This window comes from Dreissena polymorpha, chromosome 2, assembly GCF_020536995.1.
Source record: "Dreissena polymorpha isolate Duluth1 chromosome 2, UMN_Dpol_1.0, whole genome shotgun sequence".
NCBI classification, from domain to species: Eukaryota; Metazoa; Mollusca; class Bivalvia; order Myida; family Dreissenidae; genus Dreissena; species Dreissena polymorpha.
In genome coordinates, this window is record NC_068356.1 from 69,210,319 (window position 1) to 69,223,794 (window position 13,476).

Below are 13,476 nucleotides of genomic sequence, written 5' to 3' on the forward strand. Positions count from 1 at the left end.
TCAGCCATTGGTTCCATTTTAACTTCTTTGGCACTGTGTTCACCTATGTTTCCCAATTTTTGCTACATTGTATCACTTTTTCCTCTGCTTTATGAATGTTTTTGTCATCAACATAATCAGAAGCATAACCAATCATTTCATACTCATTAACTGTTCGCCAACATGTCGATGAAGTGTCAGTAATTCAGATGATTTTATTACAATGTTGAATTTTATCTTTAAGTTCTTTCAGTAATTCAATGGCCCTGGACACATAATATTCCCTTAATGTAAGAGCCTTTCTACACAAGTGTTAAATGCCAAAAAGTTTATTATTAATGTCAAACTGCCTTTTATTTCTAGTTTTGGTAAATAAAAAAACAGAACTATCAAGCCTGACCTTTTTCCTGGAATTCTCTAGGAAATTCCTTCAGAAATTCCAGCAGTTATCATCAGCCTTTTTCTGTCAAAACCATGACCACTTAAGCCTGTGGTGCTGTTTTACAAAAGGAAGGCCATATGACTATGGTCTACCATGGTAGACCATGGCCAACCATGTTTTGTTAAATGGCACCACAGTCTTTGACCATGGTCAACCATGGTATATGGCCATGGTCGACCATGGTATTTGGCCATGGTTGACCATGGACATGATGACAATGGTCAAAGACTGTGGTGCCATTTTACAAAACCTGGTCTACCATGGTATACCATGGTCATATGACCATGGTCAACCATGGTTTAGCCATGGTCTTCCATGGTATAACATGGTCATATGGCCTTCATTTCCCCTGGGTAGGCTTAACTGTAAATTTGTTATTTATTATTCAATTTTAAATATCCAACCACATCTGCCTACCTCAAAGGTAAAAAAAACACTTAAATCTTAAGCCACAACAGCTTGTTCACACTGTAACTTTGTCATTCATGATCTTCAATTTTAAAATACTTTACCAAACAAAATGACTATGAGGAGAAAACATATTGTGAACACCAGTCTCCTTACATTAAAATTCAAGGTATATCTGAGAGATGACATGGTGTGTTTAACACCAGTCTCTGTACATCAGGGGTCAATGTCACCCTAGAGGATAAAGGTCCAATATGAAACTCCCTACCTCAGAGGTCAAGCTCACACTTGAAGGTTGAATGTTAAATTAGGCTATAAAACAGCTTGTCCATACTGTAACTTTATTTTTTTTGTCATCATGAAATTATAAAATACTCAATCACAAATGTTTACTATGTGAAGAAATGCGTTATGTGCAACTAATTGTGACTTAACCTCATAAGCTATGGTCAAATTTAAAGGTCAAAGTTTAACTTTGGTCATTAAAAAGATCGTCTGGCCGGTTACTGCTATTCATCTTGCAATTGTACAATAATTTACCACAAATGTTCAACATGTGGAAACGGTATGTCATGTGTAACAACTGTTTCACTAGTTTAAAGGTGAAGGTCACAATAAGGGGTCAAAGGTCAGATCCAAAATGAAATGGTATGGTCAAATTACCAAGTTTTAGCTCACCTGATTGCTCAGGTGAGCTTTTGTGACCGGTCTTTCTCCGTCGTATGTCCGTCCGTCCGTTAACATTTGCTCCTAAACACTCTAGAGGCCACATTTCTTGTCCCATCTTTATGAAACTTGGTCAGAAGCTTTGTCCCAATGAAATCTCGGCCGAGTTCAAAACTGGGTTGTGCCGGGTCAAAAACTGGGTCACTAGGTCAAAAAAAAGAAAAACCTTGTAAACACTGTAGATGTCACATTTCATGCCCAATCTTCATGTAACTTTGTCAAAATGTTTTTCTAAATGATATCTTGGTTGAGTTCAAAAGTGGTTTTGATCCGTTAAAAAACATGGCCGCCAGTGGGCGGGGCAGTTTTTCTGATTTGGCTATAGAGAAACCTTGTAAACACTCTAGAAGTCACAATTTTTGCCCAATCATCATGAAAGTTGGTCAAAACATTGGTTCAATTGATGTCTCGGACGAGTTCAAAAATGGTTGAGATCAGTGAAAAAACATAGCCGCCAGTGGGCGGGGCATTTTTCTCTATATGTATATAGTGGCAGTTTTCCCTATTTGGCTATAGAGAAACCTTGTAAACACTCTAGAAGGCACAATTTTTGCCCAATCATCATGAAAGTTGGTCAAAAATTGGTATTATTGATATCTCGGACGAATTTGAAAATGGGCGGGGCATTTTTCTCTATATGTATGTAGTGAAAACATGTGAACACAGTAAAAGTCACATTTTTGGCCCAATTTTCATGAAACTTGCTCAGAACATTTGTTTCCTTGATTCAAGAGTTTAGTTCAAAAATGGTTCCGGTCAGTTGAATAACATGGCTGCTGGGAGGGGGGCAGTTTTCTCATTATGCCCCCTCCCCCCCCCCTTTCGAAGAAGAGGGGGTATATTGTTTTGCTCATGTCGGTCCGTCCGTCCACCAGATGGTTTCCGGATGATAACTCAAGAGCGCTTATGCCAAGGATAATGAAACTTCATAGGTACATTGATCATGACTCACAGATGACCGCTTTTGATTTTCAAGTCACTAGGTCAAAGGTCAAGGTCACGATGACCCGAAATAGTAAAATGGTTTCCGGATGATAACTCAAGAACACTTATGCCTAGGATCATGAAACTTCATTGATACATTGATCATGACTCGCAGATGACCCCTATTGATTTTCAGGTCACTAGGTCAAAGTTCAAGGTCACGGTGACCCAAAGCAGTAAAATGGTTTCCGGATGATAACTCAAGAACGCTTATGCCTAGGATCATGAAACTTCATAGATACATTGATCATGACTAAAGATAACCCCTATTGATTTTCAGGTCACTTGGTCAAAGGTCAAGGTCACGATGACCCGAAATAGTAAAATGGTTTCCGGATGATAACTCAAAAACGCTTAGGCCTAGGATCATGAAACTTCATAGGTACATTGATCATAACTCGTAGATGACCCCTATTGATTTTCAGGTCACTAGGTCAAAGGTCATGGTCACGATGACCCGAAATAGTAAAATGGTTTTAGGATGATAACTCAAGAACGCTTAGGCCTAGGATCATGAAACTTCATAGGTACATTGATCATGACTGGCAGATGACCCCTATTGATTTTCAGGTCACTTGGTCAAAGGTCAAGGTCACGGTGACCCAAAATAGTAAAATGGTTTCCAGATGATAACTCAAGAACGCTTATGCCTAGGATCATGAAACTTCATAGGTACATTGATCATGACTCGAAGATGATCCTTATTGATTTTCAGGTCACCAGGTCAAAGGAAAGGTCAAGGTCACGGTGACCTGAAAAAGAACAATGGTTTCTGAATGATAACTCAAGAACGCTTATGCCTAGGTTCATGAAACTTCATAGGTATATTGATCATGACTCGCAGATGACCCCTATTGATTATCAGGTCACGAGGTCAAAGGTCAAGGTCACAGTGCCAAAAACCTATTCACACAATGGCTGTCAAGGTCACGGTGACTCAACTTAGAAAAATGGTTTCCGGATGATAACTTAAGAATGCTTACGCCTAGGATCGTGAAACTTCATAGTACATTGATCATGACTCGCAGGCAGATGAAATAATGATGAAACTTGACCAGGATGTTTGTCTGGACAATATCTAGGTCAAGTTTGACATTTGGTAAAGATTGAATGAACCGACTCCTCTCAGGTGAGCGAACTAGGGCCATCTTGGCCCTCTTGTTGCAAATTATTGTTTGTGTGGACAGTTGCACCATAATTTATTATGCAATTAAACAAATAATTAATCAGAAATGTTCACCATGGGGAGAAAGTGTGCCATGTGTAAGTCAAGTACCTCTTGGGCAAAAGTCAAGGTCACACTTAAGGTTAAAAGCAAAAAAGTGCATGATGCAAGTTGCAGGTTTTTTAATAATTACAAGCATGTTTGAAAATGGGCTTGACGTGTTGCTGATTATTAAAATGCTTGAGTAGTCATGGGTCTTAAATTATTGAGGTGTCTTATTGAGGTGTACAGAGAAATAGAAAATATATTTACTAAAGATTTTTCACCATCAGAGTTATGGAATTTAGTGTTGTTGTTTTTCTAACTTAGCAGCTGATTTAGTTTAGTTGGTAATGCTCATTGGGTCATTGTCGACCTGAAATGGCTTGAAGTCACCCAGGGGTGACTAGAAGCAGATTATTGTCACCCTAGGGTGACTTCAAACTGATTCATGTCACCCTGGGGTGAATTCAAGCCGACCGTTTGACTAGAATCGGCTTGAAGTCACCCCCGGGTGACTTCAAGCCATTTCAGGTTGACAATGACCTAATGAGCATAGCGCAGTGGGTCTATGTCAACCTGAAATGGCTTGAAGTCGCCTGGGGGTGTGACTAGAAGCCAATTCGTGTCACCCTAGGGTGACTTCAAGCCGATTCATGTCACCCTGGGGTGACATCAAGCCAACCGGGTGACTAGAATGGGCTTGAAGAAACCCCAGGGTGACATGAAGCCGATTTGTGTCACCCTAGGGTGACTTCAAGCCGATTCATGTCACCCTGGGGTGACTTCAAGCCGACAGGGTGACTAGAATGGGTTTGAAGTAACCCCAGGGTGACATGAAGCCAATTTGTGTCACCCTAGGGCGACTTCAAGCCGATTCATGTCACCCTGGGGTGACTTCAAGCGGACAGGGTGACTAGAATGGGCTTGAAGTAACCCCAGGGTGACATGAAGCCAATTTGTGTCACCCTAGGGTGACTTCAAGCCATTTCAGGTAGACAATGACCCAATAACAAAATATTTGTATAATTTTGGATAATAATTGTGTAGCATGTAACCACAGTGTCATTAAAATATATATTGTTGGCAAAGTTTGTGGTTTCATAGTAGTTTAATGATTATTTAATTGTCAAAAACATGAAAAACAACCAATAGTTAAAGCTTTATATCACATAATATCCCAGTTTGCATCCATTTGTGATATTTGACACATTTATATAACATTGTAGTTGCAGTGATCTTTATATGAATGCAGGTGTGTTTTGGTGATTAAATAATGAAATTCCTGTAAAAACTTGTAAAATGAGGGATTGATGTTGATATTTTAAAGCCTCGTACATTAAAAAGATCATTTGGATCATATTATTGAATATAAATAGTTTAAATAAATTTACATTTAATTTCTTACCACGTGAAACCTTGAGTAATATTTGTACTCAATATAACATTTTTTTTATATTTTATAACAAAATAAGAGAAAGTTATCTAATTTAAAATGTACAAGCAGAAAGTATTATAAGAGTACTAAAGATGCCTCGATTAAATGAAATCCAAAAGTTTGTCATCATTATAATTATTCAAAAGCGAAATATGTATTTTGTTAACAAAATGCCTTAGGGAAAGAAGTTCTAATTTTAAAAAATAGCTTTAAGAACATTGCTTTCATTTTGTCAATGCTATTATTTACAGAGAACACACAAAAAAGTGAATGTGACTGACATTTTTGAAGGCCTTAGGTCATCAAGGCAATATTAGTAGGGTAAATTTATGATACTTAATTTATTTCGTTTATGCCAAATATTATAATATTAAATAACAAGCAAAATAACAGTAGGCATTTCAACGCAAAATGATCGAAAAGTACAAAGAAATACAGAAATACATTTTTAAATTACAAAAAAAAGTTCTCTGCAGCTTCTCTTGGTGCCTGAGACATCCACCATTCTTGCAAAGACCACTGCCTATGATTGTCTAGTCCTCCTATGCTGACCACCATCAGAGCGCAGATGACTGCAGACTTCAGGCGAGAACAATTGTCCACCCTTTTTATTGAGCTGAAGCCCCTCTCACAGTCTAAAATACACAATGCTAAAGACAATGTTGTTTTCCTTATAAATAAAAAAAAAAACACGATAAGGTCAGTATAAATTTTCTTACCACCTTCAAGCTTCTGTGACCTATGGAAATTCTTGCTTCCAAGTTATGTTGAACCCACTGGCATGGTGCTTCAATCGCCTGCTTTATGGCCTCAGAATCATTGGCGACGTCCTGGACACCTGCACTTGAACTTATTGCACTAACAGAGACGATTCATAAGTAGTCTTGACCAAGAAACAAGTAATTGCATATTCCCCAGACCCAATAACTGGTCGTTTCTTAGGTTAAATCATTCTGTCATGCACAAAAACTTAAGGCACATTGGTTGCAGGTAAATAGCGTATTCCTTAAATATCAAAGAACCTATAAGTTGTGAATAATGAAATGTTGGTGCTGTTTATAATCGCCATTGAGAAAAAATTGTGGAAACATTTTAAGATGGCAAGAGCAATCAAATGAGACGTTTGACTCGATTTTATTGTAATTATAAATTCAATTACCCACTAACGCAACAAACACCAGTTACTGTTTATTGTTAAAACACAGCAATATAGTTTTTAGTAGTTAAAATAATACACACAAACAAATTGAGCATACCTTTAATTCCTGTTATGCAATATGTACTGGTATAATTGATCGATATTGACCATTATTAGTGGACAAACAACATTATTGATGACTTGTAAACGTCTACACCTCTCATCTAAGTCTTTATGCCCACAAAGATTTAATTTATTAGCGCATGCTTGTTCAAATTGGTTGGGCGTTGGCAGAATGCAGACAACATTCAGACCATAGCTTGCAAGGGCTAGTGAAATCTTCAAGCTTCGTGGCAACATGATTGGAAAATCAAGCAACGCGGCAAAATATATTTTTAAGTCCAAGCACCTCTGGGCCTCTGTGTTAAAACCGCATGGGGAAATGCCTGATGTTAATCAATTTCTATGATAATGCTTTGTTAAATTTTTACTTCCATATTAATCAACACGTATAACAGACACAATAATTTAACACTTCATTACTAAAGAAGCCTCGCTTCATGACTAGTTGGACTCTAACCCTCCTTAGCATTAAATTACTTTTGTATTTTTGGACCATTTGCTTTTAAAGAAAGCAAATATGTAGACAGGGACCTACAAGGCCTATATGTAGCTATGCCACTGGTGGAAAAGTTTAACTAAAATACTGAATGTTTGTTTCTCCCAATTTTACCCTAGATAAAATAATGCCTTCAAAATTGAATAAAGTTTTACTACTTAACTGTACCTCACTACCCCAACCGGTATACCAAAACATGTTCACGTTGTGAAGAAAACCCCAAAATATCTTACAAGATAGTCTAAAACAGCTATGCAAAGAGATATTCAGTATATATATGTTAGTATTATAATTCTTCAATTTCATTTTGACTCGAAATCTCTATACAAGTAAAACAATCAATTAAAACAAAGACTTAGCGTTGATTGATTCATATTAAAAACATACAGACAATTATTTGAACACAAAATTTATTTTCACAAGTTTACCGTACTTGTACCAAAGACATGAAGAGAAAATACTGGAATGATTACGGTCGGTTTATAGTTGATTTATTGATATTTAACAAAAATCCAATCAAATGAAAACAAAGTTTAATTTCCCAAGTTGACCGTGGTACCAAAGAACTAAAGGAAAATGCTGTCATGATTTACATTTTGTTTTCTGTGATGATTCATTTTGGATAAGAGTCATCCAAGTAGCAACATTTTTATGACGACTCCAGTCCTGTCTCACAGTTGTGGATTGCTGGCATGATATTGATCGGAAATCAATCAAGCCTGCTCTGCACGCGTCAAACAAAGACACAGAAATAATTTAATAACGAAATATTGGAAAACGATGCCATTATGAAGCTTTGATATAAGGTCACATTTTCATAAAAAACTATTACAAACCCATCAATACTACTGCTATAACTCAGTTGTGAAGAATATTTTTGTATGAATTAACTGGCAGGAGCACATTTCTTTCACATTAAGGAAAGATGGCCATTTCATTTGAATATGGATCAAATGAATCCACTTGCTATATTAATATCTTTCTTGTTAAAGGTTTTATTTTGCGGATTGTAAAAATTAAAATTGTGAAACTTTGTGTCAAAGCTTAAAAAAACAACAGAGCACTGTTCATCTGGGAGCGTAAAAACCTGGGCACGTATTTACCAACCGATTCTTAGACTTAAGAATAAAGAATAGACTTAGAACCAAGAAAAATGTGTTCAGTGTTTGAATATATACAGGCCTCTACTGGTGATTATGTCATTAACAAAATGTTCTATATGAAGAATAATATAGAGAGAGGTGTTTACTGCAGAGTTTGATTCAAAATTAAAGAAATTATTGAATATTCTAATTTAAAGAATTTTCTTTATTCTTAGACTTTAGTCTAAGAATTGTTTGGTGAATACGGGCCCTCCCCTGCGAAATGTTGTTCTGCAGTTCACGAATAATTCGTGAACAGTTCATGAACTGTTCATGAACTGAGTTCATGAATTGTTCACGAATAGTTCATGAACAGAAAAGGAGCCACGTCTGTGAAAAGTTCTTGAAATTTTAGTTCATGAACTGTTCATGAACACTAATGGCATGAAGTGTTCATGAAATATTCTTAAAACCTAATGGCATGAAGTGTTCATGAACTATTATTGAACCCTTATGGCATGAAGTGTTCATGAACTATTCTTGAACCCGTGTGGCATGAAGTGTTCATGAACTATTCTTGAACCATTATGGCATGAAATGTTCATGAACTATTCATGAACATCAATGGCATGAAGTGTTCTTGAACAGTTCATGAACAACACAATTCTTGAAAAATTCTTCAGGGTTTTGCTGTTCACGAACAGTTCATGAACATTTTCTTTCTATTTTTCAATGGCTCATTTTCTGTTCACGAACTGTAAGTGAATAGTTCACGAACCATAGTGCTTCAAGAGTTCATGAACTGAGGTGGCATGAAGTGTTCATGAACTATTCATGAACAAGAATTTGTCAATTTATGCAAAGGTTATCATAAGTGTTACTAAAGCTCAACAAACAGGTCAGGGTAAGAAGAAACAAGTCTTGTATTAGCACTTAACATATTGATAGCAACATATAACAATAATTTAAATATAACACTAATAACTGAGATACAAGTGGTTTGATAATACTCTTTAATTTTCATAATACAACTTTGCACTATATGTTCATGAATAATTCATGTATTGAAAAGATTATGAATAGTCTCATTTTCAGTTCAAGAATCATTTACTAATCAATGGTTTCCCTGAAATGGTTACACTTACAGTGCCAAAGAACTTGAAATGGAACCAATGGCTGATCAGTTCAGCAGGTAATTTATTAAAGACTTACATTTTCAAATATAACATAAACCATGTGCCTTCCGTTTCAACTTCCTGTGCACACAATATTCTTTCTTTGTAAAAACAGCAATGCAATGTACATTGAGTTCTTGATATCATCTTAAACTGTTCTTGAAATAAGATGTCCTTAAAACATTCTTAAACTTGTCTTTTAAGTCTTCCAAGAACAATGACAGATCCTTTTAAGAACATATTGGATTCTTAAAAAGTCCATCATACGTTCAAAAACATTGTGTAGACCTGTTTAAGAACATCAGAAGGAAACATGTTGTTCAAAAAAGTTCTTAAAGTGTTCAAGAATAGTTTAAGAATAATTCAAGAACAGGAAAGGTCCTTAAAAAGTTATTGAAGTGTTCCTGAAGGCAGTTCTTGAACAGTTTTTGTACAAATGTTCTTAAAATTCTCTAGAACAGGTCAAGAGCTCTAACTTACAGTGGTGAAAGTACTATGCATATTCATACTAACTTCACAGGTTTCACAAATCTACAAGATTAGTATGCTAGACATTTCAATATTACTTTCAAAAATATGTATGAAATATATAGCTCAAAGGAATTCATGAATTATTCATGATGGATCCTTAAAGTCTGTCTCAGAAAAGTCATTAGAAATACTTGTGCATGAAATGTTCATCACTAAGTATTTATGGTTAGATGAAGAACTGTTCATGAACTTTGAAATGTTCAACAATAATTCATAAACAGTTCATGAACATGTCTTAAGAACAGTTCATGTCCAAAAGTTCATGAACCAAGCTCAGGAACTTTTTCAGAACCGTTCATGAACAGTTCTTGATTGGCTTGAAGTGTTCATGAAATCATGAACAACATTTTGCCGGGGCTGACTTAGATCTGATTAGTAATGAAAATACATTTTCATTAATGAGTAAATCATCTTTCGTAAATATTAAAAAAATAACAAAGTATGACAAAGGAAAAAACAATTAAATATTTTGCAGTGTTCCTTGTGTTTTTGTTATATGTGGATTGTTCAAATAAAGACAAAATGCAGCAATTGTTAAGTAACTGCTCGGATCCCCAAGTGGTTATGGCTATAATGCCGTATTGGTTTTTAATTAAAAAAAACACAGTACTTTTGTTCTGGTGTATATCAATTAAAAACATTTAATGACAGCTTTAAGAAAATCCAAAATCTGTAAGTCCCTTTAAAGCTGAAGCTAACAAAGAATGGGCATTACCCCCCCCCCCCCCCCGGTAGATAAAGTTGATTAATGTGATGACCTTGAAATGGGTATTGTACTAACATGGGGGGGGGGGGTAATTTGTTTCCAGCATTTGAATTATTCAGATATCTTTTCTAACATTAATTTATTTTTAATGTATGTGTTTTATTGTTAAGAATATACAAAAAATGTGTGTGTTTTTCTTGAGACCATTTTACTGTATGCAAACAAATAATAGAGAAAAACAAATTAATATTTGAAGAAACATAACAACCTTATAAAACTATATGACTGGCAGTTGTATTATGTTTACAAAATGCATTCATTATTTCAAAACAAATTATAAATACAGACTCCAGGTGACAGTTGTAAATCTACTTAATCTTAATATATTACAAAGGCTTCATATTGAAAGCATACAAACAATAAATCACTGTTTTCTTACTTTACAAATGCCATCACCCACTCTTTAGGATAGTGCAATATACAGGTGGTACTTTGTCTTATATTAAGTCACATAGAAAAAGGAAAACAACATTTTATTTATGCGACATTAAATTAACAGTCTTTGTCCAGACCGCGAACATTTGTTACCTGCATGACTGAATTTCATCAGGTTGCATTCAATATTGAAAAAAAAATCACCAGTGATTCTAATACAGATAATATGAAATCATGATTGAAATTTCATTATGATGATATTATTATAAGGTTCTATTTTACTGACTGCACAATTAGCTGCATTATTTATGTGATTAAATTATGCTTGAATTGCTGCAATATGACAATTACAAAAGAGGCAGTAAAATGTTGATTGATGAACAATAACTTTCAGGATGGTTGATAGACTTTATTGAAAGCAGTTGCATCTGTCCTCAAATTGGTTCCTGCACAATATTAAACAAGTAATAATGCTTGGTGTGTAACCATTGTATCTTATCCAGGAAATGTTAGGCAGATATGACAGCTGCACACTGAAGGGTCATGCTTGAATGCTTTTGTGTATTTTTTACTTCCAGGGAGGCATGAAGTATTCTAATAATTATTTTTATAACAAAAGTATTAACTTATTGCACATCATTAGGTGGTGGGCCTAATCACATAGAGACTACGCTTAATCATGGCTTTGATTTGAATCCGGCGCGAAGTACTTCTCTTTGTGTAATTTGTTGATTTGCGAGTGACATTTATTTCATTTCAAGTTATTAATTATTTTTCATCAGTCATGATTCATTGCAAGGAAATGTGCAGGATTTTAAGCCAATATGTTTACTGTTTGATGTACTTGCAATGTTTGATTCCTAAGTACTACTGTAGAGGTTATTTAAAATCTGTTATTTGTCATCAATCATTAACTTGTAGTGAAAGATCCATGGCTTGAAGATTAGACTAAGACATTTCTTCTATGTTAATTGTTTGATGTCATATTAAATTCCTAAGAACTTCTGTAGGGGTGTTTTTGATGTATGTGACCATTTTAAGTCCCAGTAAAGGTGAAACTGGTCAAAGTTGGAATGAATAGTTACAACAGACATTTACATGTATAATGAAATTGTTTCTAAGTGATTTGATCTTCGTTTATCCCTTGTGAGAAGAAAGACTTTCAGACTTTGTGAACACTTTTTTGAGATATTAACACGACCTCCGAGTCTAGCTGTTTGAAATTACTCACTTTGTTAGTATTTCCTAGAAGGGGTAAGCAGCACAAGTTCCATGCTTATCGTTTGCAGTTGTACTAATCTAAGCTGTCATAATTAACTCTAAAGTCACTTGGGGGTAGACTCAGTGACTAATTTTGTACAGAATTCAAATTTGAAATTTATCATTTAGTCAACAACTAATAAACAAAAAGTGTCATTCAATTGGGGAATAACAAATAACATAAACCTTGTGGTAAATCATTCAGCTCAATGCTTCGGTTTCAACTTCCTGTGCACACAATATTCTTCCTTTGTAAAAACAGCGATATTCTGTTCATGAACCAGTTCATGAAGTGTATTAAAATAATGAACAAATTAATAAAATTCATGAACCTGTTTCAAGTTCATTAACTTGGAGTTCATAAATAATTGTGTTATTCATGAATATTTTGTCCATTATTGAACTGGTTCATGAAGTTCATAACATAAAGTCACGAAGTTCATGAATAAAGTAATGAAGTTCACAAACCTGTTTCAAGTTCATGAACTTGGAGATCATTAATAAGAATGTGTTATTCATGAATATGTTGTCCATTCACGAACTGGTTCATGAAGTTCATGACATAAATTCATGAAGTTCATGAATAATTTCATGAAGTTCATGAACCTGTTTCCCCGGGGATAATAAGTCAATTTTGTATGGGGAAATATTATTATTTTCTTTATTTGCATATGTGTTTTTCATTTGGTTTTACTGATGGTTTAGGTATTTATTTAACCCTTTGCATGCTGGGAAATTTGTTGTCTGCTAAAATGTCGTCTGCTGAATTTCTAAAATTAGCATTTTCTTCGATTTTTTTTCTAAGACCACTATTAGAATAGCAAACAGTTTGGATCCTGATGGGACGCCACGTTCTGTGGCGTCTCATCTGGATCCAAACTGTTTGCAAAGGTCTTCAAATTCCGGTTCCAGCACTCAAAGGGTTACGTATACCCTTATTGGCAATTGTGAAATATTCACCTTAATAATTAATTGGAATAATTTGGGTAGCTACACCTTCTGTGTACCTTAGAAACCACTCTTTCAATTTCAATTATAAATACAAGTGCTGATAGTAGTTTATAATGAATGTGTATATGCTATTAAACACACAGATTAATAATTATAACAAGTCAGCATGAACGCAAACAAGCCATTTCAAAACACAATAATAATTATTGCACATTGCAAATATTATTTTATTTGTTTATTTTTCAGTTTCTGCGATGCCTCTCAAAGCTAAGAAGAAAGTGTTGCTGCTCTTAATGCTGATACTATACACCAGTTGTTCTCAAAGTAAGAAATCTATATGAAACCAAATATCTAAAGATGTAGAGGATGCATTTTCGTACATTTTGATTCAGATTATA

General features: G+C 34.9%; 1 protein-coding gene across 1 annotated transcript in view; it reads left to right on the forward strand.

Annotated features, from left to right (window-relative positions):
* The window catches only part of LOC127867483 (inactive tyrosine-protein kinase transmembrane receptor ROR1-like), a 255,390-nt gene that overhangs the window by 55,682 nt on the left and 186,232 nt on the right, over window positions 1-13,476 (forward strand). Inside the window, exon 3 of the mRNA XM_052408650.1 lies at window positions 13,325-13,402. Within this exon, the coding sequence (XP_052264610.1) occupies window positions 13,325-13,402 (78 nt within the window). The remainder of the gene's footprint in view (window positions 1-13,324; window positions 13,403-13,476) is intronic.